This window comes from the organism of the source record quoted next, unplaced genomic scaffold, assembly GCF_019419815.1.
Source record: "Pyrus x bretschneideri cultivar Hongxiangsu unplaced genomic scaffold, Pyrus_bretschneideri_v1 Contig40, whole genome shotgun sequence".
Classification (NCBI taxonomy): Eukaryota; Viridiplantae; Streptophyta; class Magnoliopsida; order Rosales; family Rosaceae; genus Pyrus; species Pyrus x bretschneideri.
Genome location: NW_025999724.1, coordinates 3,833,073 through 3,856,174, shown reverse-complemented (window position 1 = coordinate 3,856,174; position 23,102 = coordinate 3,833,073). Strand labels below are relative to the sequence as shown.

General features: G+C 35.7%; 1 protein-coding gene across 1 annotated transcript; it reads right to left on the bottom strand.

Annotated features, from left to right (window-relative positions):
- Positions 1-16,433: 16,433 nt before the first annotated feature.
- Positions 16,434-22,657, bottom strand: LOC103932518 (acyl-CoA hydrolase 2). The gene is made up of 17 exons (XM_009342141.3): positions 22,500-22,657; positions 22,315-22,407; positions 22,073-22,140; positions 21,908-21,989; positions 21,389-21,435; positions 21,013-21,138; positions 20,309-20,386; positions 19,606-19,693; positions 19,337-19,449; positions 18,945-19,007; positions 18,816-18,871; positions 17,883-17,987; positions 17,628-17,684; positions 17,239-17,340; positions 17,090-17,138; positions 16,943-17,011; positions 16,434-16,843 (listed from the first exon to the last, which is right to left on the bottom strand). Exons 1-17 carry the CDS (start codon positions 22,513-22,515, stop codon positions 16,769-16,771), a joined length of 1,287 nt encoding a protein of 428 aa, XP_009340416.2. The 5' UTR covers positions 22,516-22,657; the 3' UTR covers positions 16,434-16,768.
- Positions 22,658-23,102: the final 445 nt, after the last annotated feature.

Sequence of the window (23,102 nt, the reverse complement as noted above, 5' to 3'; positions counted from 1 at the left end):
ATAGAGGCAATTTAATAATGTGTCTTAATTTTTTAATATTGCTACTATTGCCATCCATATGTCTTAATTTTACACTCATTTTTTATTAAAAATTTTAATTACCAATTTCTCCTCACGCAAAATGTCAAATAAGGGCCAAGGGAAAACAAGATTAGACCATTCACTGCCACCCACACTCCTAGCAACTCGTAATCTCAATTCCTAAACGTCTCGTCATCACTTCATTCCTTCTAAATTTTAATATATGTTTATTGGATCCTAAATTATTGAATCACGAATTGATCTTTGTATTCGTTGAGCTCGTTGTAATACAAATCTCAAACACACTGAATGCATCAAGCCATATATGGATGTCATCGGAGTTTCTTTTTATACCGATTTCACTTCCTATTCTTTCGGCTTTGATTCTATGATTGGTTGAGTGACTGACTCTTCGTTCTATTATTGCATCGCCTCCGTTGTCAGCCATGGGGATGGTTGTGGTGGTAAAAAGTGCAGAAGGCTGGTCGATGTTTTTCTCCCCTCTATTTCAATCATATAAATATAATCATTTTTCTTTTATTAAAATATTATTGAAATAATTAAAAAATAGATGGGAGAACAGGCTACAGAAACAATATGGATGTCGGTTTCGTGCTTCACATCGGTCAGTAATGCCTATGGGAAGGGGTAGGATGTGCTAGGGTGAAGATTGGAAGAGTACTTTGGGGATAATTGTGGATGGGAAAATAGTAGGTTATTTTTCTTATTTTTTATAGTGGCTGGGATTATAACGTGAGTGTAAAAATAAGACAATGAGATGGGTCTAATAACACTCTTTTTTAATTATTATTAGAAATAGTCAACTTGTGAAATCCCGATTCTAGATTTCATTATTTAAATTTCGTATTTGTGGGAATTGATTTTTATTTCATCAATTTTAGAACTATACTTAGTTACAAAGTTTGATTTTTCGTACGCAGTCATTTAAAATTCGAAAATCTTTCGAGGTTAATCTTAATGTTTTTTTTATGGATCTCGATTTCACGAGTACGTAAACAAAGACCATTCGCGAAACGAAACTCTAATGAAAGAATTACGAGTGACGTAAGTTGGGGACGAAATAGTACTTTGGACTTTGTATAAATAGAAAGTCCAAGGAAGTGGGAGAAGCAGCCAATCCCATGTAGGACAGTTGGACCCGGGTGTGACCCGTTTTAGTCCCCATTGACCCGGTTTCCTCTCACCCGACCCGCGCCCCTGCAGAGATTTGATACGCCGATTCCGCAAACCTCGAATGCTTCGATCTCGGCCACCACTTCCAGTCGACTCCTCGCCCCACCCAAAGTTTACACTGTTTGACCATCATACGAGGCAGGTCGACGACACGAAGTCGTAGAACCGATGAATGGCAACCTCGCTGATTATTGAACTACTGTAAGATATAAAGGATATGGGTGATTATTGCTAGTAAGAAAAGTACGAACTAGAACCATGCTAGAACAAATCTGTAGAACTTGTACGTAGTAGGTGATTAGATATTCGTTTGTTTTGTGGAATCGATAATTTGTATGCTAACAATTATAATTAATGATGATTGATGTTTGATGTGCAGGGCGGGCTCAAGTCTAGTGCAGGCAAGGCGATGGTTCAAGCCCCAAAAAAATTAGGGCATTAAAATTATTAGTGTGACATATTTATATACATTTCATAAGAGTAAATTTATAAAATTTGGTTTAATGACAAAGAAATTTAACTAGAACTGGTAATTTTGTTGTTTGAAATTAATGAGTAGGTTTTAGGTTCAAAACACTATGTGTGGTTATTTAAATTCCAATTTTTACAAATTTCTTTTCATAACAGTATAAATTTATAAAAATGTGGCTAAATGATTAGAAGTTTAATTAGAAGTAATGGTTTTTGTATTTAAAATTAACGAGAGGCCATAAGTTCGAAATGTTATGTGCATGTTTATTTTTTTCAATTTTTACGAATTTTTGTTTAGTTGTTAATTTATTTTTAATTACTAGCTAGTAACTATGTGAATTGCTATTTTTAAACATTCTTTCCAATTCAAGTCTAATCTTCAACAAAGGGTAATGCGTAAATTAAATTTTTATACTAAATTTCCAAATCATATGACGTGTCATCAAAAGGTTTAATTTGGTGCCCATTCATTACTTATACATATCCTTAAAGATTCGAAAATATCTTCTTTTTTTTTTGGGGGGAGTTTTAACGAAACACTCCTGTTACTATTCACTTTAACGAAAAACCATATTTTTACTCTAAAAAATCACTCATGGTACTATTCACTTACGACACGTTTTTGTCAATTTCGTTAAAACTCAAAGTTTTCAAGCCATTTTCATTAGTTTTCCTTTATTTTTTTTAGTCTTATATTGACAAGGTTAGTAAATAAGAAAAAACATCTCACGATTTATACAAAAACACTTTTTAAGTTCAGATGGAAAACAAAACTCATAATCTATCTACTTGTAAGCCTGAAGTTTTTTGGTTTCCTTCTCTCGATACAAAATTAGTTTTTTTTTCATGTTTCTAAATTACTAAGTTTGAAGTGCTTTTCTAAATATAATTTTATCGATGTCTTACGTGTAAAAATAAATAATTTTTTATATGAAGTAAGGGCACATTTTTTGGTGTCGCCACGGGCCTCAAAAATTTATGTACCGGCCCTACTGATGTGTGATGATGAGACTGCACCATGTTATAGATGGTTCTACCTAGTTAATTCGCATTGGGGGACCATTCTCATTCTAGGGGTGACGCCGCCTGTTTAATTTGCATTGGGGATTCACTACCTACTTGGTTTCTTTATTCTCATAAGTGGTTCTGCCTGGTTAATCAATCTGCATTGGGGAACGACACTATTGGAGGCATATCCATGGCTCCACGTAGTTAATCTGCATTGGGGGACCATGCGCACCCTTGGGGTGACTCAGCCTAGTTAATCTGCATTGTGGGTCACTGCCTACTCGGTTTACTTCCATAAGTGTGAAGGAATATTTGTGAAAAACATGTTCATTTAAGCAACATCAATAGCATGCAATTAACAATTAAAGGCGGAATCATGCTTGTATGCACTTAAAACAAAACATTTACCCATGAAATTCAAAGCCTAGTAGATAGGTGAACCAAGACTCAACTCAAAACAAAGTGAGTTGAGAAATCAATACCTTTGTAGATTCCTCTTTGCATAAGCAAAGGCTAATCACCCAAAGAGAGGGCCTTCATTCCTTGCATCTTAGATCCATGGATTTGGATGGATGAAAAGGTTTCTCCAAGTTCCCAAAATTGAGAACCTCTAATGATTCATCACCAAGGCATAATGAAGAAGAAATGAGTGACCTTGGAGGAGTTTGATTGCTAGATGATCCCTCCAAGGTGGCCTAAATTTTAGAGAGAAAGGAGAGCTTGTGTTCTCATCCTTTCCCCAAAAATTACCATATGTAAATTTTAGGCTATAAAGTCCTTTATATAGTCCCTTCAAATAAGTGACCTAATGGACCAAAAGCCCTATTCTTCTAACATGGCAAGCCTATAGGGTTTATTGGGCTTTCAAGCCCTTTGTTTATTCAAGTTGTCATACAACTTGAGTTAATGGGCTTGACATTCAAATCCCATTGGGCCTTGCGGTCCAAAACTAACCCGAGGTCTTTAACGAACTTATTCGTTTGATTAATTAACATATTAATTAATCCTAGCCTTAGATAAATAATTAAACCATTTAATTATTCTTACTCATCTCCGTTGTTTCTTCAAACTCTACCTTACTCGGTGAACGATCCATTAGGTTCCTTTTAGCGAGGCACTGGGCGATTAAAACTCTTTCTAATCGATTGTGAATTGAAACTTACTTTCAATTCTCCCGTTAGTGATAATACACTTTTAGGGCTTCCACAAACCATGGTTGACGCCTAGCAGCATGTCATGGTTACCCAAGCTAATCAAAAGAGGTGGAGAACCTATTCAGTTTTAGGATTACAAATGCAATACGGTCTTTCTCTAATACAATACTCTTGACCACATTGTTTGGTTTGATAGTTTATTCATGTCTACTATCCAATGTGAGTCTTGTGCTTATATGATTACCTTGAATGTGATTTGGAACACATTCCTAAATCTCATTCATACTTTGGCCAAAGATTCTTAATCATATCATAGAGTATTCTCCCTCAAACAGTTTGAAGGTTAGAGATCCCTTGTTGCGCATTCACTTGCCTCCATGGCTAAGTGGCTTAACCCCAACGATGCCATGGACACCCTCCTGATGGAGTGACTTTGACATAATCAAATATTAAGGACCTAACCACAAGACAACTGTGATGCCTCAGGTCAAAAGACTAATTTGCATTATCCCAACCATGAGTTCTCATGTGACATGAATATGAGAACTCTTCGTTGATCGTGTTCAGTGAACTCATTCTCTATTGAGCACCTACGTACTTGTCTTGATGTCACACACACCAATGACTCGAGACTAGTCACTCTCCCCGAGAGAAGACATAGCACGTACTGATCTTAACGGACTGTCAATGCCCAATTGACAATCCTATGATCAGGAACGTTTAGGATGTGTCAACGAAAGAATGGTCTCATGAATCCAACTTCTTTAGATCGCATTCTTCCAATCACATATTCCTTGGACTTATCGTTTAAGCATATAACATTTATATGAGACGGCTCAAACAATAATGTTTGCCCTTAATATTAAACTAGATTAGTTTAACATGTGAAATGTCCATAAAGTATCATCATATGATTGGTTTTAGGGCACATTTCCAACAATCTCCCACTTGCACTAGAGCCAATCAGCTTAGTCATCAGTGATGATACCTCTTCTGTAGTCATTTCATAAATGGCTGAGTAGTAGGCCTAGACAATGGATATCTATATGTTATCCATAAAAGCAACCTTGAGAATAACGACGTCACCATTATACATGATTCTCAATCATGTGGTTCAGTCTCTCATTTGAGTTCAGACCTTGATGAGACCTTGATTCCCTGGCTTGAGCTATCGCCCCATTAGTGTCATACACTTTCTGGTTGGAACCGAATGGAGAGTTCATGAATGAACTTTCCCATCCAAACAACAATGTTGTAAGCTTCTATATGGCAATATATTTTGCATACATGATGGAACACATTAAAGTCATTACTTTTAACGTTTCCACCCAAATATCTCTTTAGTCATAATAAAGAGATATCTCATTATCACTTCATTCATAATGAAGAGATATTTTATGATGGATTAGATTCATAATCTAATACATTTACGCTTCCATTACGTTACTCTAATTCTTCCTCATTCTTGAGGAATCCATCCTTAGTATTTCTTAAATACCTAAGGATTCACTTGACAGTTGCCATGGTTCTGATCCTGGGCTTGCACTGATATCATCTTGTACCGTTCTAGGTACAACTTATATCAATGTTTTCATACAATATGAAATACATAAATCACCTTTCTGCGTATGCATAAAGGATTCTATTTACGCATTATTTCTTTGGGAGTCAAAGGGTACATTCCCTTTGAGAAGAACAACTTCCTAGTCTCACTAGAATTGTCATTCTAATTGAAGTTTATCATCATATGAGAAACTTCCTAGCATCTCATTGTCTATTTTAGGGATTGATATAATCCAATTATATCTTGAAATCTATCATTATAGATTTCCATCCCATGTATATAGACTATGTCTCCCATATACATTCTATCTTTATAGAATGTTTAAAGTCATAACTTTAACGATGAAGAATTCCTTTCATTTTCAAAATTAATATATATCATGTATATATATTCTAATTTAGGAATATGATCAACTCCCACTAATCTTTTGTAAACCTAGTAAACAAAAGATTCATTTACATCTTTATGAGAAATCAAACAATTGATCTTTTCTCATAAGACGCTTATAGCTCACACTAGCTTGCTAAGATCCATGATGGATGGATCTCTACAACTAACATGTCTTAGAAGTATATATCATATATATATGGGTAATTGATAATGTCCAACGAACTAAATCTTATTTATGTTCATTCTTCTCCTAATGTAGAAATTCATTATCTTACGATGCTACTTTCCTTGATATTTTTCAAGGAAATTAATCTAAAGTGTTACTTTTTCCTTGGATCAAATCTAAGGAGGTAAATACCTTAGACGTCTTACTCATCTACTTACATTTCTTGAATTCTTTGAAACCTTTTGCAAAGTATTCGGACTTGTGTTTATTCAAAATAAACTATAGTCCAACCGAGAGTGATCTTCGGTGAATGTCATACAACATGAGTAGTATTATGTTGTGGACAAGTGCCACTAACATCTGAGTGAATTAACCTCAACAACTTTGTGATTCTTTCTTCTTTCCAAAAGAATAAAGATTCGAACATTTCGCCTCTATACAATTTTAACAAGAAGGTATTGGATCCGGATCTAACGATCCAAAGCATCCATCTATGACCAACTCGTAACTTATATTTTAGAGGTATCACAACTCAGTTGGGATTAGTCACTACCTTGCAACCTTTTGGGTTTTAAGCATCATCGTATTCTAAACAGTTAAACTACCACATCATCTCTACTATAGAGACAACCAATTAAATTACAATAATCTAATTATTGATTAATAAAGAACAATGTTTTGTCAAACAAAACATTTATCCATCTCTACTATAGTGACGGATTTAAGTTCCTTAAAATTGGAATGTAAAGACAATCTTTAGTATTTTTCCAATTTCTTTGGTAGTTCATATGAGGAAGTAAGTACAATCCGCTTTCGCAGAGATCTATATTTTATTCACTTTCCGAATGTGAAGTACTTTCTCTTCTCTCATTAATCTTCTACTTCTTATTAGCACACTTTTACAACAATTGTAAAACATAGTTACTAATACAGAATCATGCATTCAAGTAGAAGAACCAACTGTTATGAACTTTTCAAGAACATTTTACAACACCTTCAAAAGGTGTGTTCTTGACACTTGCAAGACATTTCTTGCAAATACCCCTTCCAATGTCCATCCTTTCATAAAGAAAGTTTGTTCCCTTGGAGTTATTTTGCCTTCTTCATTTGACTTCCCTTTTGACTACAATAGTCATGGTCCCTAAACTCCCACTATCTCTCTTGAAACTTATTTCAATTGTGTTATACACATCAAACAATTTGGAGAGTGTGCGGTTATTGTTCACTATATAGTTTACAATAAACTTAGTGAACCATTAGGATAGGGACACAAAGGTGAAGTCCTTGCCTAGTTTCCGTCTCGTTAAGTGGTTTAACATTTCAACACTCAATGATTCAAAATCATCATAAGTCCATATAAATGGACTATTTTTGTCAACCAACCATTATGTTCTAAACATAACAACAAACTCTCAAGAGTTGTTCAAGGCAACTCTCATTTCTTCATACAACAATTTGTAAGTGAAGAATCATGGCACATAAAGTGTCCATGCCCTTGTGCTTACTTCTCAAGTTCCTTGTTCGTGTAACAAAGAGACAAGCACTAAAGTTTGTGTTGATTAAGGGTTGTTCAAAGCAACTCTTATTTCTTCATACAACAATTTGTATTTGAAGAATTATGACATTTAAAAGTGTTGTCCTTCTCATGTTAGACTTATCTAACATATTCTTCTAATGATACATTATCAATAGGAAGATTGTGAGGATGAGACTACTTAGTTACATCTACAAGCCATTAAAGACAATCTATGAGATTGTAGAACTAAGTCCGGAAATTAAAGCATTCGGCTTTTCTTGGTCAAGTTTTGGATAGCATTTGCAAATATATTGGTAAACAAATACATAACGAATATAAATTGATTGATTTTAAGCCATTTGATTCGGGTCTTTAAATCAAATAGCACCACCCACTATTTTTGGCAAATTCCATATCCCTCATCGGAATTCGAGAGTTTTGTTGAATTCTTAGCGGGGTATGGGAGACTCACCATTACCAAGCCCACCTCAGAATTATATCATTTTGGTTAGCAAAAATAATGATGAGAGAATAACACTTTAGTCATTTACAACTCTTGTAATTACCCATCTAGTTTGGCCTCTAGAGAATGAATGCCTCAGAATTATATCATGTTGGCACCATTGCACTTAGTTAAGTTATTCCCACCATGCTTAGTTTATGTAGAGGTTCAAGCACAACCTCAGAATTATATCATGTTGGTCATACTCGTTGTCTACACTCACCTCATCATATGCGTATAGACTCCTCCTGAATGTAAGCATGCACTTTGTACTCCCCCATTATAGGGTGAAGCCGGTGTACAAGTCACAAACGATTGGAGCCTACCACGGTGGAAGGCCACGAAGAGATATTCAAAGCATCTCTCGCTTATCAACTTAATATTGATTTGGTTGAGGGTTTTTAGGTCTCATCACATATAAAGATACATTTTAATCCAATTAAAACATTTTGGTCCTATTACAACTATTGGTCCATTTGATTGATTTAGTTGTATATAATACTCCCACTAAGCTTTTAAAACGGTTTTTAAAGCAAGAGTATATGATACTACTAACATAAGGTTTGCATTCATTGATGGACTATATAGTTGCCTTAGGGCCTTAGGATGACTATGAACCTTTGATTCGATTCAACACGAGCCTAGTGTTGAATCTCGGTCTAGGGATGGAGATTGATTTTAGTTACGCGTTTAATCACATTAAGGCGTATTGTCTTATTGGGCGTTGGACCCAACTACTCCAATTTCATGCATATCGAATAAAACAAGAAAGGAGTACTTCAAAGTAAATAAGAGCTTATGCTCTTTTACAACAATTGATCAAATCAAATTACTTTAAAGTAAAGAAGAGCTTATGCTCTTTTACAACAATTGATCATATCAAATTACAACCAAAATTTAATCTACACATTCCCATGGTTCAAACAAATTTGAAACGGCCTTTCACATAGCTCAATTATAGTAGGCTTAGGTTCATAATCACCCTTTCTTTAATTAATTAACGCTTTAACTAATTAAACTTGAATGCAACATTTTCATTTGGTTTTTGTATCCATAGAATTGATTTAAATGGAGCTAAATGAAATGAAAATCCAATTCTCATTTAAAGAGACAAAACAATTTTTGTTCTCTACCTAATTTGGGCCAAAATGCTATGACCTCAACTTGTTTGGGCCATAGTGCAATTAACCTCAACTTTTGGGCTATTTTGCAAAAACTTAAACTTTTGGGGTCACTTTGTAAAAACACAAAAGTCCACTACTTCATGTAATTACAACTAGAACCCAAAAATTTCCACAAAAACTAAAACTTCATTAAAGGAGCAAAACAATTTGTCCTTTTAGTGATTTTGGACCTTTACGTAAAAACGTAAACTTTTGGGTCAAAATACAAATACACAAAAGTATCAAAACTTTATGTAATTGCATAAAAGCCCCACAAGGACCCTAATTGAGTAGGGTGGCCATCCATTTGAAACAAAATGTATAAAAATTTCAAAGTTTTTGTAAGTGGGGTGTGTGTAATGGAATAAATCATTACACACCAACCCACTAAAATTTCTTTAATTTTTCAAAATAAATATCTAATATATTTAAACATAAGAAATATTTCAAAACAAAAACTTTATGAAATAAATCAAAACTTTGAATCAAAACACCAAACCTTTTGTTCTTGGCAAGAACATATCAAGAACAATGAAGAACATTCATGAAAACCCATAAGAGCTCCATGAACATTCTTCACCCAAAAACATACCAAAACCACTCAAACTTAAGGGAAATAACATACAACCATACTAGGGTACATAGGGGTTCCAAAAGTCACTTTAAAACACTTTTAACAAGTCAAACAAGAACCCAAAAATCCACCCTTTGGATTTGGCCGAATTTCCCCAAAAACATGGCACCAAATTTTAGCTCCAAAATTCATGCTCATATGAACTACATCTACAACATTTGAGATGGCAAATTTTCTAACAAAATTTACATTCAAAGAAGCAAGAATAAAGCTTGTAACAATTACAACATTCAAATCACAAACTATGAACTACAAAACCCAAAAGGATTCACCAACCACTAGACTTAGGCTCTTGATACCACTTGAAGGAATATTTGTGAAAAACATGTTCATTTAAGCAACATCAATAGCATGCAATTAACAATTAAAGGCGGAATCATGCTTGTATACACTTAAAACAAAACATTTACCCATGAAATTCAAAGCCTAGTAGATAGGTGAACCAAGACTCAACTCAAAACAAAGTGAGTTGAGAAATCAATACCTTTGTAGATTCCTCTTTGCATAAGCAAAGGCTAATCACCCAAAGAGAGGGCCTTCATTCCTTGCATCTTAGATCCATGGATTTGGATGGATGAAAAGGTTTCTCCAAGTTCCCAAAATTGAGAACCTCTAATGATTCATCACCAAGGCATAATGAAGAAGAAATGAGTGACCTTGGAGGAGTTTGATTGCTAGATGATCCCTCCAAGGTGGCCTAAATTTTAGAGAGAAAGGAGAGCTTGTGTTCTCATCCTTTCCCCAAAAATTACCATATGTAAATTGTAGGCTATAAAGTCCTTTATATAGTCCCTTCAAATAAGTGACCTAATGGACCAAAAGCCCTATTCTTCTAACATGGCAAGCCTATAGGGTTTATTGGGCTTTCAAGCCCTTTGTTTATTCAAGTTGTCATACAACTTGAGTTAATGGGCTTGACATTCAAATCCCATTGGGCCTTGCGGCCCAAAACTAACCCGAGGTCTTTAACGAACTTATTCGTTTGATTAATTAACATATTAATTAATCCTAGCCTTAGATAAATAATTAAACCATTTAATTATTCTTACTCATCTCCGTTGTTTCTTCAAACTCTACCTTACTCGGTGAACGATCCATTAGGTTCCTTTTAGCGAGGCAGTGGGCGATTAAAACTCTTTCTAATCGATTGTGAATTGAAACTTACTTTCAATTCTCCCGTTAGTGATAATACACTTTTAGGGCTTCCACAAACCATGGTTGACGCCTAGCAGCATGTCATGGTTACCCAAGCTAATAAGAAGAGGTGGAGAACCTATTCAGTTTTAGGATTACAAATGCAATACGGTCTTTCTCTAATACAATACTCTTGACCACATTGTTTGGTTTGATAGTTTATTCATGTCTACTATCCAATGTGAGTCTTGTGCTTATATGATTACCTTGAATGTGATTTGGAACACATTCCTAAATCTCATTCATACTTTGGCCAAAGATTCTTAATCATATCATAGAGTATTCTCCCTCAAACAGTTTGAAGGTTAGAGATCCCTTGTTGCGCATTCACTTGCCTCCATGGCTAAGTGGCTTAACCCCAACGATGCCATGGACACCCTCCTGATGGAGTGACTTTGACATAATCAAAGATTAAGGACCTAACCACAAGACAACTGTGATGCCTCAGGTCAAAAGACTAATTTGCATTATCCCAACCATGAGTTCTCATGTGACATGAATATGAGAACTCTTCGTTGATCGTGTTCAGTGAACTCATTCTCTATTGAGCACCTACGTACTTGTCTTGATGTCACACACACCAATGACTCGAGACTAGTCACTCTCCCCGAGAGAAGACATAGCACGTACTGATCTTAACGGACTGTCAATGCCCAATTGACAATCCTATGATCAGGAACGTTTAGGATGTGTCAACGAAAGAATGGTCTCATGAATCTAACTTCTTTAGATCGCATTCTTCCAATCACATATTCCTTGGACTTATCGTTTAAGCATATAACATTTATATGAGACGGCTCAAACAATAATGTTTGCCCTTAATATTAAACTAGATTAGTTTAACATGTGAAATGTCCATAAAGTATCATCATATGATTGGTTTTAGGGCACATTTCCAACAAAGTGGTCCTACCTAGTTAATCTGCATTAGGGGAACACATTATTGGATGTTGTATGGTCCTGCCTAGTTAATCCGCATTAAGGGACCATACTCATTCAAGGGGATGACTCCGCCTGGTTAATCTGCATTGGGGGTCAATGCTTACTTGATCACATTGGATCTATTAGGTGATCTTGCCTAGTTAATTTGCAAGGAAGAGCACACTATCAGATGGATGCCTATGGTTCTGCCTAGTTAATCCGCATTTCCGGGGGGGGGGGGGGGGGGAGGGGGTGGGCATAAGCATTCTAGAGTTGAGTTCCGTTGAGTGGTCAGGAACACTATCTTCGTTGAACCTTATATTCTTGTGCATAAACGTTGCTCAAGGTTACTCTTGTGGTTGTAACTTAAGGTTATAATATTGGATTCTGGATATATGAATTGCATGTAGAGAAATATGGCAACCTTATGAAGGTTGGTTTTATTAAACTTAGTGATGTGATATTTGATCTTTGATTGATTAATGTAGTTAGATGTTAATATTGTGCATCTTTGATTCACTAAATCTATTATTTGATGTAATTGTGGAATTGTTAGTGGAAAACAATGTGGCATCTGTGAAAGATAAAATGACAATTTGGGCGGCTATATGGTTTTGTTAAATAAACTAGAACCTAGTTAATTACTTGTTGAGTTCCAGGAATTGAATCATTTTGAAACTGTATTTCTTTCGTTAGGAAGTGCCTTGTGGAATGTCAGAATTTATCAATGTGTGAACTATGAATGGCTTGATCCCGTTCTAAGGTATGTAGGCAATCCAATAAAGAGATTAGATGCAGTCATAAAATAAAGGATAAGTTATTGTGTTGTTGAGCCATTTATTGGTATTTTTGGTCATGTCTCGGAGGCGAGACATGAAAGATGAACATGCATGTGTGACGCCATATGTCGATTCGAAACGTATCTCGAGATCAAGGCGTAACACAGCTAACTAAAATACGTCCAATGGTTTAAAAATTCACCTTAACTTATTGATACTAAGATGCCAAACGTATCCTTAAATAACGAAGAATCGTACGATCAAATTATTATTTTTTCTTTCATTAAGGGAAAACCAAAAGTCCTTGAAAGGAGGGTCTCAAGTGACGGCATAAATTTGGGTTAGAGTTCTTTGACGGTGCAGCCCAGATTTAATTGCACAACACAATACGACAAAGAAGCTGATATCTTTTAACACGGTGAAGATCTTCTACGAGTGGACAGCGAGTGAGAACGATGAGAGAAATACGAAAATAGTATGACTTGGAGGAATTAGGGCGGAGGTTTGGAGCTAAACTTCATTTATCAAAGAATGAAAAAGTGGAGTTACAATCAAGATGAAGGAAGTGGAGGAGGCACTGGTTGGATTTCACGATATCATGATTGCAAAGGTGCTAACATTCAAAGTGGTAAACATGGATGCTTTCATAAACAGATTCACGTCTCTTTGGAGAGGAAAAGAAGGGGTCTCCATTTAGAGTCATAGGAAACATACATATGCTAGCAGGGTTTGTGGGGGCAACGAGACATGTTTAGGCTTCTAGACGCTGACTAACCATGGAAGTTCAACGATGATCTAGTAATGATCGATGACAGAACGCAGAACGGAAGCAATCCATGGGAGCCTTTTTCACCAGAACTCTATGGGTACAAATTCATAAAGTCCAGTCTCTGAGAATAATGGAATCAGTAAAGCAATCCATTAGAGGGTTAATGGTGACTGTACTGAAGGTTTATCAAACTAAACAAGGATTGTATTGGGAGATTCCTAAGAGTAAGAGTCAGATTTAAAGTCCGAGAGTCGTTGATGTGTGTTACAAAGGTTTGGGTGGATTTCAAATATGAACACTTGCCCAAATATTGCCTAATTTGTGGGCTATTAAAGCACCCTACTAGGGTTTGTAAGGAGAAGTGTTTAGATAGTGCAGGGAATGACGAGAATAGGGAACGCAATCCTTTCCTTTAACCGTAAAAATAGCTCCATGGCAAGAAGCAAAGATTGGAAGAGAGTCATAGACAACAACGCAAAGGCTGGAGTGATAGAAGGGAAGGCAGTTAAATTATCGAGACATGGTCCAAGAAATCAAGCAGAGCATGGGGAAGCGAGCAGGATCTAAAAAGAAACTGCTTCTACCTAGAAGCAGGAAACACCGAGGAGGGAGTAGAGTTTGAAGGACTTTGCAACCTGACCTAACTACACACCAGAAACCATTGGTGGAGACCCTAGCAGAAAGAATACGAATGCAAAAAGAACAAGAAGAGATAGAAAGAAAAGCAAGGGAGCAGTCCTACGACGCAGGGTTGATCGATCCGGGTGGAGTAGTGGCATCGGGGATTGAGAATGTTAATCTTAAATGTCTAGATGAGAAGACGGAAGCAAGGAAATGAATAAAAAGGTCACGTGAAAACGGCTGGAATTGACTTAAACATCGCCCTAGAGGAATCGAAAGCAAACAATCAGGTATGTGAGCAACATTTTGAAGGAGATGGAAGAGCAAACATGCTCACATAGGATTCTAACCCATTTAATTTTGGGCCTGTCATTGAAGCTATCTCTCAAAAAAAAAAAAAAAAACAAAAAAGAGAGGGCGGCAGGCCATGGAACCAGAGAGTTAGGAACTAGGTGACACAAACAGAAACGTTAGACTCGGAAGTTTCACTTTCTTCAATGAAGCGGATGAGACCAGCCTTGAGGGGGTCTCCACGGTCGCTATGAGACTACTAGCACGGAGTTATGCAAGTATTTGGGGTGACCTGACAGTTGACAATCTACTGGAGTAAAATAGGCTCCACACCTTCGACATAGTGATGCTACTAGAGACTAAGAATCGTAGTCATCGTTATGCTTTTCTTAAAATGAAGTTGGGTAGGGACTTTATGTATGTTGTGGAGCTAAAAGGGATAGGGGAGGTCTTTGTATGTTTTGGAATGATGATAACCAAGTTTTGCTGGTTACGTATGCAGAGTTTCTAATAGAGGTATGCATCCAAGACGATCAGAGCAACTGCTCGTGGAGATTATTTGCCGTTTATGCAAGCACGGAGAAAGAAAACAAAAAGGAAGGAGCAGTGGAATATGTTGAGTCAACGCATGGAGGGAACAGAGATCGGTGTTTGTTGATAGTTTGACTTCAACGATATTTTGGAAAGTGGTGAATATGAAGGGGGAAAATTTTAAAACTGACTAGTGTGAGAGACTTCCGAGACTTCGTAGCTAGGAATGGGCTTCAAGATTTATCAAGGTTCTAAAACATGATAGGTACTAGTAAACTGAGATTAACCATTTTTTTTTTAGTTAAAATCGAACCTATTTCAAGTTTTCTCATGAAAAGGGATTACCGTGGCATTGCAATCTTTTTTTTTTTTCTGCTCAAGACATCGTGAATTGAATGATAATAACATTATAAATTTTTCTTCATGACATAACATACTACCACTTTATTAAATTGAGATGCTATGTGGCAATAAATCTATTTTATGTAAGTTGCTCAGGTACTATCAGACACAATTAGGAATTATCTCCATAATCAATGGAGATACTGTGCATCAACTTTAGCCAAGTTAATTAGTGTCTTCTTTTGCTCAAAAAAAAAATTAGTGTCTTCTCTTTGTATAGCTATCAAGCATAAATCATCTCTCCCAATTATATAGATCAATTTGGCATACATTATTATTCCATCGTTCGGAAAACAAATAAAAAATAAAAAAAACAAAAGAAAAATGTAGTGTAATTTTCACCAAAAAATAAAAGGAACATCGTGCAGAGGTTTTTGACCAAAACAGCACCAGTTAAAATGTAAACAAAAACGCAGAGTAATCAAACATTTAGGTCACAACAAGAACAACAACATCGCAGAATATAAAGATGATGTTTCATTACGACTTTAGGCTATTATTCTCCGCACGACGGCAAGGGAAGACGGCTACATCTCTTGAAATGTGTTATCAACTTACTACACAATTTAGTGCAGAAATCTGGAACCGAAGTCAAAACTGGTTCACAACTTGGATGTGGCAGCCGGAGTTGGTCTAATTCGCCTATTTAGGGACTCTTGAGTCGATGATGCAATAAGCTGCCATCAAAACATACATTAACTTTAGTTCATCACACAATGCTTAGACAGATGCAAACCAACAGCAACGAGAGACGGCAGTGTGTAAAAGTCATCAGCTCTGACCGGACGGTGAAACCACATCCCGGGAGAATATTTGTAAAAAAAAAAATGTTTCATAAAAAAAATTTGATCATTCTCAACTCAACGACCAAGTGTTTAAAGAAAAAAGAAAGGGACTTACGCTTGGTCCAAACTAACTCCTCTTCTGCGGTCGGGATGCAGACTTACACCCAGAAACATCAAATCTGAAGCACATGCTACAACGCATCTGGACCGCGATCAACTCAATGCATGAGTTAAATCTCTTAAATGATATTAAGGACCTCGATCAAAATATTTAAACAAACAAGGTTTTAGTCTAACAGTTTGGTTGATTAGGGATTGAAACCAAAATAACCCTTTAAATAAATAAGAGTATGGATATCTCGAGTCAAAATAACCCACCAACTTGGGTTCCATTTCTCCGTCTACCGAAATTCACCTTTCAAACACAAATAATTTCACGTCAACTCAATATGAGTTCAAAATGTGCTATTGACTTATTACACTGCTACATCTCAATACAATTGAAATGTGTTATTAACTTATTACACAATTTAGTGTAACGTTTTGACAATTAATGCTATATAGTTCCATTATTCTATATAGTTGTAAAACCCAGTGCACAAATCTGGAACCAAACTCAAACTGGTTCACCGGACATGATCGCCCAACGCTGCTTTTAGATGTGCTACAGTATTCTGCACGCACCAACCAGCTCACAACTTAGATGTGGCAGCCGGAGTTGGTCTGATTGGCCTGTTTAGGGACTCTTGGGTCAATGATACAATAAGCTGCCATCAAAACATACATTAACTTTAGTTCATCGCACGATGCTTACATAGATGCAAACCAACAGTGAAGAGAGACGGGCAGTACGTAAAAGTCTATACCTCTCCCTCTCTGTTAAACATTTGGCCTGAAACAAATCCACGTGTGTCGTAGGCAATCGGACTCACTATCTGTTGAAAAAACATACGCGTTAGCATTTTAAGTTTTCAACGAAACTACACATGAGAATGAGGCATATTGACACATACCACATACAGTAACCAGTCATCAGCTCTAACCTGACGGTGAAACCATATCCTGGGAGAATATTTGAAAAAAAAAAAAATGTATGTTTAATAAATTTTTTATCATTCTCAACTCAATGACCAAGTGTTTTAAAGAAAAAAAAGTGACTTACGCATGGTCCAAACTAACTTGACTCAACTTAACTCCAATTCTGCGGTGGGGATTCAGACTTACACCAGCAAATATCAAATCTGAAGCATATGCTACAACACATCTGGAAATCAATCATACAAAAATAAGCAATGTATATATACAAGAATAAAGAAAAAGAGATGTAGTGCACTATGTTTAACAATAAAATATCTAAAGAATCAATCATACAGGAAACAATCACCATCTCTGCAAAACAATATTCACTAAAATAAATATCCTATCGCAACCCACAATGAGAGTTCCTCTAATTTAATTTCACTGTCAATGCAATTACTAAGTGTGATAGATCTCACAAGCATAAATAACCACAGAACTGAACATCAGCTAACAGATAAAATGGATGCATACCTATGCAAAGCCTGATCGTCAGAAAGTTTTCCTTTTGCTCTAAACCAGAACCTCAAACTGAAATGTCATTGACTTCTACTTTAGATAAGAGTTCAGTACCAAAACTGATAAATCAATAGTCACAACAACAACAAAGCCTTTTATTTAATAATAAAAAATTGAAATATCCTTGTGCACATGAAGCATGAAGCAAACGGAGGAAAGAAAAAGGAGAGAGAGAGCGAGAGATTATGAATCACAGTACAACAAGCAAACCTCGGTGCAGATTTAGTCTGATTGGTTGAGCTACTAGGCTCACAAAATCGTATCTCTATAGGCCAAGGCACAGATTTCTTTGCAGCTGCCTTGATTCGATAAGTCCTGATTCAAGCAGTCAAAAATATCATATATATAACTTTTTTCATCAGCTATCAATAAAATGAGATATTCTGAAAAAAAAAAAAAAGTTTCTATAGAAGTTATAAAAAAGATCTCTAACAAAAGTATAAACTCTACACTTTTATAAACCTAGATAGTTGTTTGCTAAGGTCTTTGATACAGAAAACCCAATAAAATAAAATAAACAGTTAACAACTTTTCGAAATTATTTATTAACAAAAGTTTTCATGATCCATAATCAGAATGATCTCCTGTTCAAAATCAATTCATCAGAACTAAACTAAATCCAGAGACACTATACATTTAGCAAGCCAATAAGAAAACAACATCCACTCAAGAAACTTCAATCTAGCATCATTCAAGCCCAGACGAACTGAGCGTCCATCCAACTTAGGAACCAGTGTGCATGGTTTCCACCCAAGCACAGAAGTTTTGTTTCATGGAGAGTCTAGACTCCATGAACCATCCCCTCTAATTTGTGGAACAAATGAGAAGGGGCCCTTACTGTATCTGGCTGATATTCTTTTCTGAAGGCTACTCTAATTTATGGAACAAATGAGAACGGGCCTTTACTTTATCTGGCTGGATATTCTTTTCTGAAGGTTACAGCCTTAAAATACATAGCTGTGTGACTATGTCCACTACACTAATAGTAAAGTTTGTATAGAAAATTAGAAATCCCAACTCAACTCCCCAACACTAAGAAAGGGGAAGAAAAATGAAATAAACAAACAAATGGGTAAATTACAAGCTGATTTTTTAACAGGCATGATGCATATAATAGAGGTCTACAAGCCATATATATCTTACCTTGGAAGACGTGGATCAAGAAGACGTTTTTCACGTAGTTCTTCCATCGACAGAAGCTGTTATGGATCAAGAGTTCAGTATTTGCAACCACCCTACAAAACTGTTAACAAATAAGAAAGAAATTTTTACTTTATCTGGAGCAGGCACAGATGGCATTGTTGCTTGCTGGTGGACAGACCCTTCTTCTTCTTTCTGGAAAACAAATACAACCAATCTTACCATCAATAGATAACATTGCAGCAGCAGCTGCCATTAGCATACATTGAAGGAAAGGAAATAAATAACACTTCTTAGGGCAAAGACTTAATAGTTTATCTCTACAAATTTGAAAGGCATATCTAATCTCTGTTTACCACATTAAGACGTGGTTCATAAGCTTAATCTGATTAACAAATATTGATCAATATTGAACCTCTACCCACTTTGATATGCAATTTAGAGTGCAAAGGTATTAATGACAAGCAAAGATAATGAAGAGACTGTTATCAGATCATTTGTAAAGTGTCTAAATAAATGGTTACTTTAAATGATGCCAGTAACGTGAATATGTTAATCCCCTTTTGAATTGCATCCACTCTTCGAGTAGCAAAGCTCTTCCCATCACGTACTCTGTGAACTTGATATATAATTGGTGCTGCAAAGCAATTCTCGCACGTAAGCAGAAATATATTGACAATATATATACTCATATTGCCTCTTATCTTAAGATTTTTATTTTTAGATATTAGGCTCATACATAAATTAAAAGGCTTTGTTGTTGTTGTTGTAGGCTCATACATAAATTACTTACTGTTACAATCCCCAACAAGCAGAAAATGTGCATGCAGACTATGGAGAAGTTTAAGACAATCAACAGTTTTCGTTGCCGCAGCCAATGCCTGCATTTTATAAGCTATGTTAGAAACATGTACACTACTTTAAATGAATCCCAAGCCATGATCAAATTTTATTTCTGTGTCCGAATGAACTCAAACTCTACCGATCACAGAACAATCAAATTGAGTTGCAGATATAGTTAAGAAGCAGAAACGCATTACAGATAAAAACAAAAAGAAACTTCTCATTCTTTAACAGATAAAACAAACTTGATGTCCCACTGAACATAAACATTTGAGCAAATATAAAGCACCCTTGTAATAATTAAATAATCAAGTTGACATCTCAATAAACAATGGGTGTTTAATAAAATATTAATTAATTGAATATTAATTTTCACACAAATATAAAACACTGCAAACGATTGTTACAAAGATACAGGCAATCCAGGTCTAGACAAGTGTGGATACAATCTTTGTGCACTTAACAAGGATGATATGTCCTTTGTCCTTTAATTTTCAGGCAGAATTAGGAAGCTTATTGTATCAAGCATACAAGTTCTAGTTCCACAGTCCACCACAATATTTCATTTCTTTCACTACATCAACTGTCCATTCATTGAGAAACATTCAGTAGAAAAATATTTGACAGAAAGAGAAAAAGATACTTAATCATGCCTGTCCAACTAACTGTCCTCCAAAAACCTGTCCGAATCTTGGCGCATCCGGCAAAGTAATCCCTCGAAATATGTTTACCTTCAGGGGAAAAAAAAAAAATTAGAATCTTATCAACCAAAACAATTCTTTGAATATGCCCATATTACAAGTATTACTCAAAATATTTCAAAATGCAGTATAATATGGAATTACGTAATCTCTCTACAAAAAATGCCAATCATCAGTAATAAGAAGAAAATAAAACCATTATATGTTTCTATGCAGAAAGAAAAAAAACCAAGAATCACTTTACATCTGGCATATTGAGAGCACAAATAAATGTGGACAAGGCACAATTTAAAATTACACAGATGAAGTTTTTACTATATTGAATGTGTATCCAACTGAATAATTTTGAGAGATCAAAGTTTTCACTTTGACTTGTGAAAATCTATGAGATCCCACGATTTCAGAAAGTAGATACTCTTTAATAATCATACACATCTGCACATTAGAACTTTAGCATCTGATTCAATTTATCACTAGAGTCAGATAGCACACAACAACTGGCACTATAAGCATCACATCATAACTACATACCTTAGAATGCAATGCTAGCAAACAAAACACAAAAGAGTCACTACATCAAATTTCTTAAACATCATTATAACTCAAAAAACAAAGGATAGAAAAACTATTCTCTTAAAGATTTGGTAGAAAAATACTTCAATTGGATCCAAATGCAGTATATTCTCAACAAGAGAGCATGTCTCTTGAGCTTCATCAGCATTCCAGATTGATTTTGGCTGCAGCAGAGTACAATTCTCATGGGGTAGCACAAAGCAAGTCAGCTGCCAAAAGTAAGAACACGTCAGAAACCACTGTTAGCATACATAAGACAGCGTTTTAAAGGAAAATCTTGTGACCTTGAGCACCAGATGGATGTAGTTGTCACACAGAAACAATATAAGAGGATTGCGAAGTTCCCCCTAATGTGTACTGCCTAATGTACCATTAAAGCCCAGGCTCGCAGCCCATAATCTCTAAGCAGCCAAAGAAGAAAAATGAAAAGCTAAGATATTATATGTACATTTTAACTACCTTAGATAAAGCAATCACATCGGCCTGATGTTCAATTGATGCAAAACCTGCAAAATTAACTTCACATTATACTTCCTTGATAATGGACGGTGACACAATTCCAGCTACATTATTACCGATCATGGGCCAATGCCTCACACATCTGTCACCCAAAAATCTTAAGTACAAAGATTCATCATTTATACCCTAAACCAAACAACGACTTTATCTAAAGAAATCGAGGACAACTACCCGTGTCTGGTTTCATGTCAACACCTCAACTTATATTGCATCCAATTAAACTACTGCAACAACATACTGAACATGGAAATTCATATACCATTTAACAATATCAAATCAAGCAATCTCTAAAGATCAGAAACGGATCCTAGAAAGCAGAAACCCTATCTCATATCATATGTATACAAACGATTAAAAAATTCTCAGTGAATCATCACAAAATGGTATAGAAAAGTAACCCAACTTCTTAATTTTAAAACAGGATAGATAAAAAACGGGTTCTGAATTCTCAGTTCTCACCATAACCAAAATAATCATATCGATTCAATTTGAACTCGGGTTGATTTCCTTCATAGGCATTAACAGAACCAGTAACTTCAGCCTGTGTAAGCAACCTACTGAATCAGACTGCAGCTCACCAACCTCCAATTCAACTAACCAATAAGCAATGACAATCAGACTAACCTCTCCTTCCCATATGAAGTAAACCCCGTCGCCTGCTTCGCCTTCACGAACAACATACTCTCCACTCTCTACACTCATACAAGAAAAAAATAATAATAAAAAAACCCTCAAAATCCTCACCACCATCACAAAAAGTATACATACACAGTTTTATATATGTATCTGCACATAAAGTATAAAAATTTACTGATAGAATCGAGCTTAAATTATGCTGAAAAAGCAATTAGATTATAGAAGTTGACCGTAGCGTTTGACAACGACGAGCTGGGCGATTTTCTTGAGAGAGGAGCTGGGAAGCCTCTGAAGCAGAGGAACGCAGCCCAGGAACTCAATTACTGCAAAATGCACACACAGAGAGAAGCATGCTCAGCGATTGAGTAGACATAATCGAAATTAGGGTTTCGAATTAAGGTTTTTTGCGACGAACCTGATTCCGAGTCCATGGTGTGGAATCGACAAAGTTGAAGTGGTTGGGTGAACGTTTCATCCGGAAAAATGGACAGACACGGAAAGTGATCTGGTGCATCGCGGCGTGGGGTAAGAGTTTGACTCGATGTGTTGTGGTCATACGTTGCGGAACGGGAAGAACGTGTTTATTATTTTTCTTTTGGTAAAATGGGGAACAAGTTCACCCAATATTCAATGTATTCAATTGAGAATTTGAGAAATTTTAATTTATAAATTCATGGATTTTTATGGAGTTTAACTGATTTGTAGAAATTTCATGTAAAATTTTGATTCAATTCCCTTGAAATCTCATGGGTAAAGGTGAAATTTGTGGATACTTAAAATACACTACAAAATCTCTCCAATTCTCTCTAATTCCTCAACTTTTCCAAATCCATTAAATTCTAATTCTAATTGAATACACTTGGAATGTTATAAACTTCTTTAAAATTCTAATTGAATACACCTGAATTTGTAAGAATTTTAATAAATTATCTTAAAATCTTGATTGAATACACATTGAATTTCAGAGAATCACTTAAAATCTTGATTGAATACCCCTAGATTTATTAAAAGAATTAAA

What these genes read in the sequence shown, in the direction of transcription:
- LOC103932518 (XM_009342141.3), bottom strand. An exon ending in CGTCGTTGTCAAACGCTACG is followed by an intron (nt 22,141 to 22,314) that starts GTCAACTTCTAT and finishes GTATGAGTGTAG; the next exon opens with AGAGTGGAGAGTATGTTGTT. An exon ending in CGTTACTGGCATCATTTAAA is followed by an intron (nt 19,008 to 19,336) that starts GTAACCATTTAT and finishes TTTGTTTTCCAG; the next exon opens with AAAGAAGAAGAAGGGTCTGT.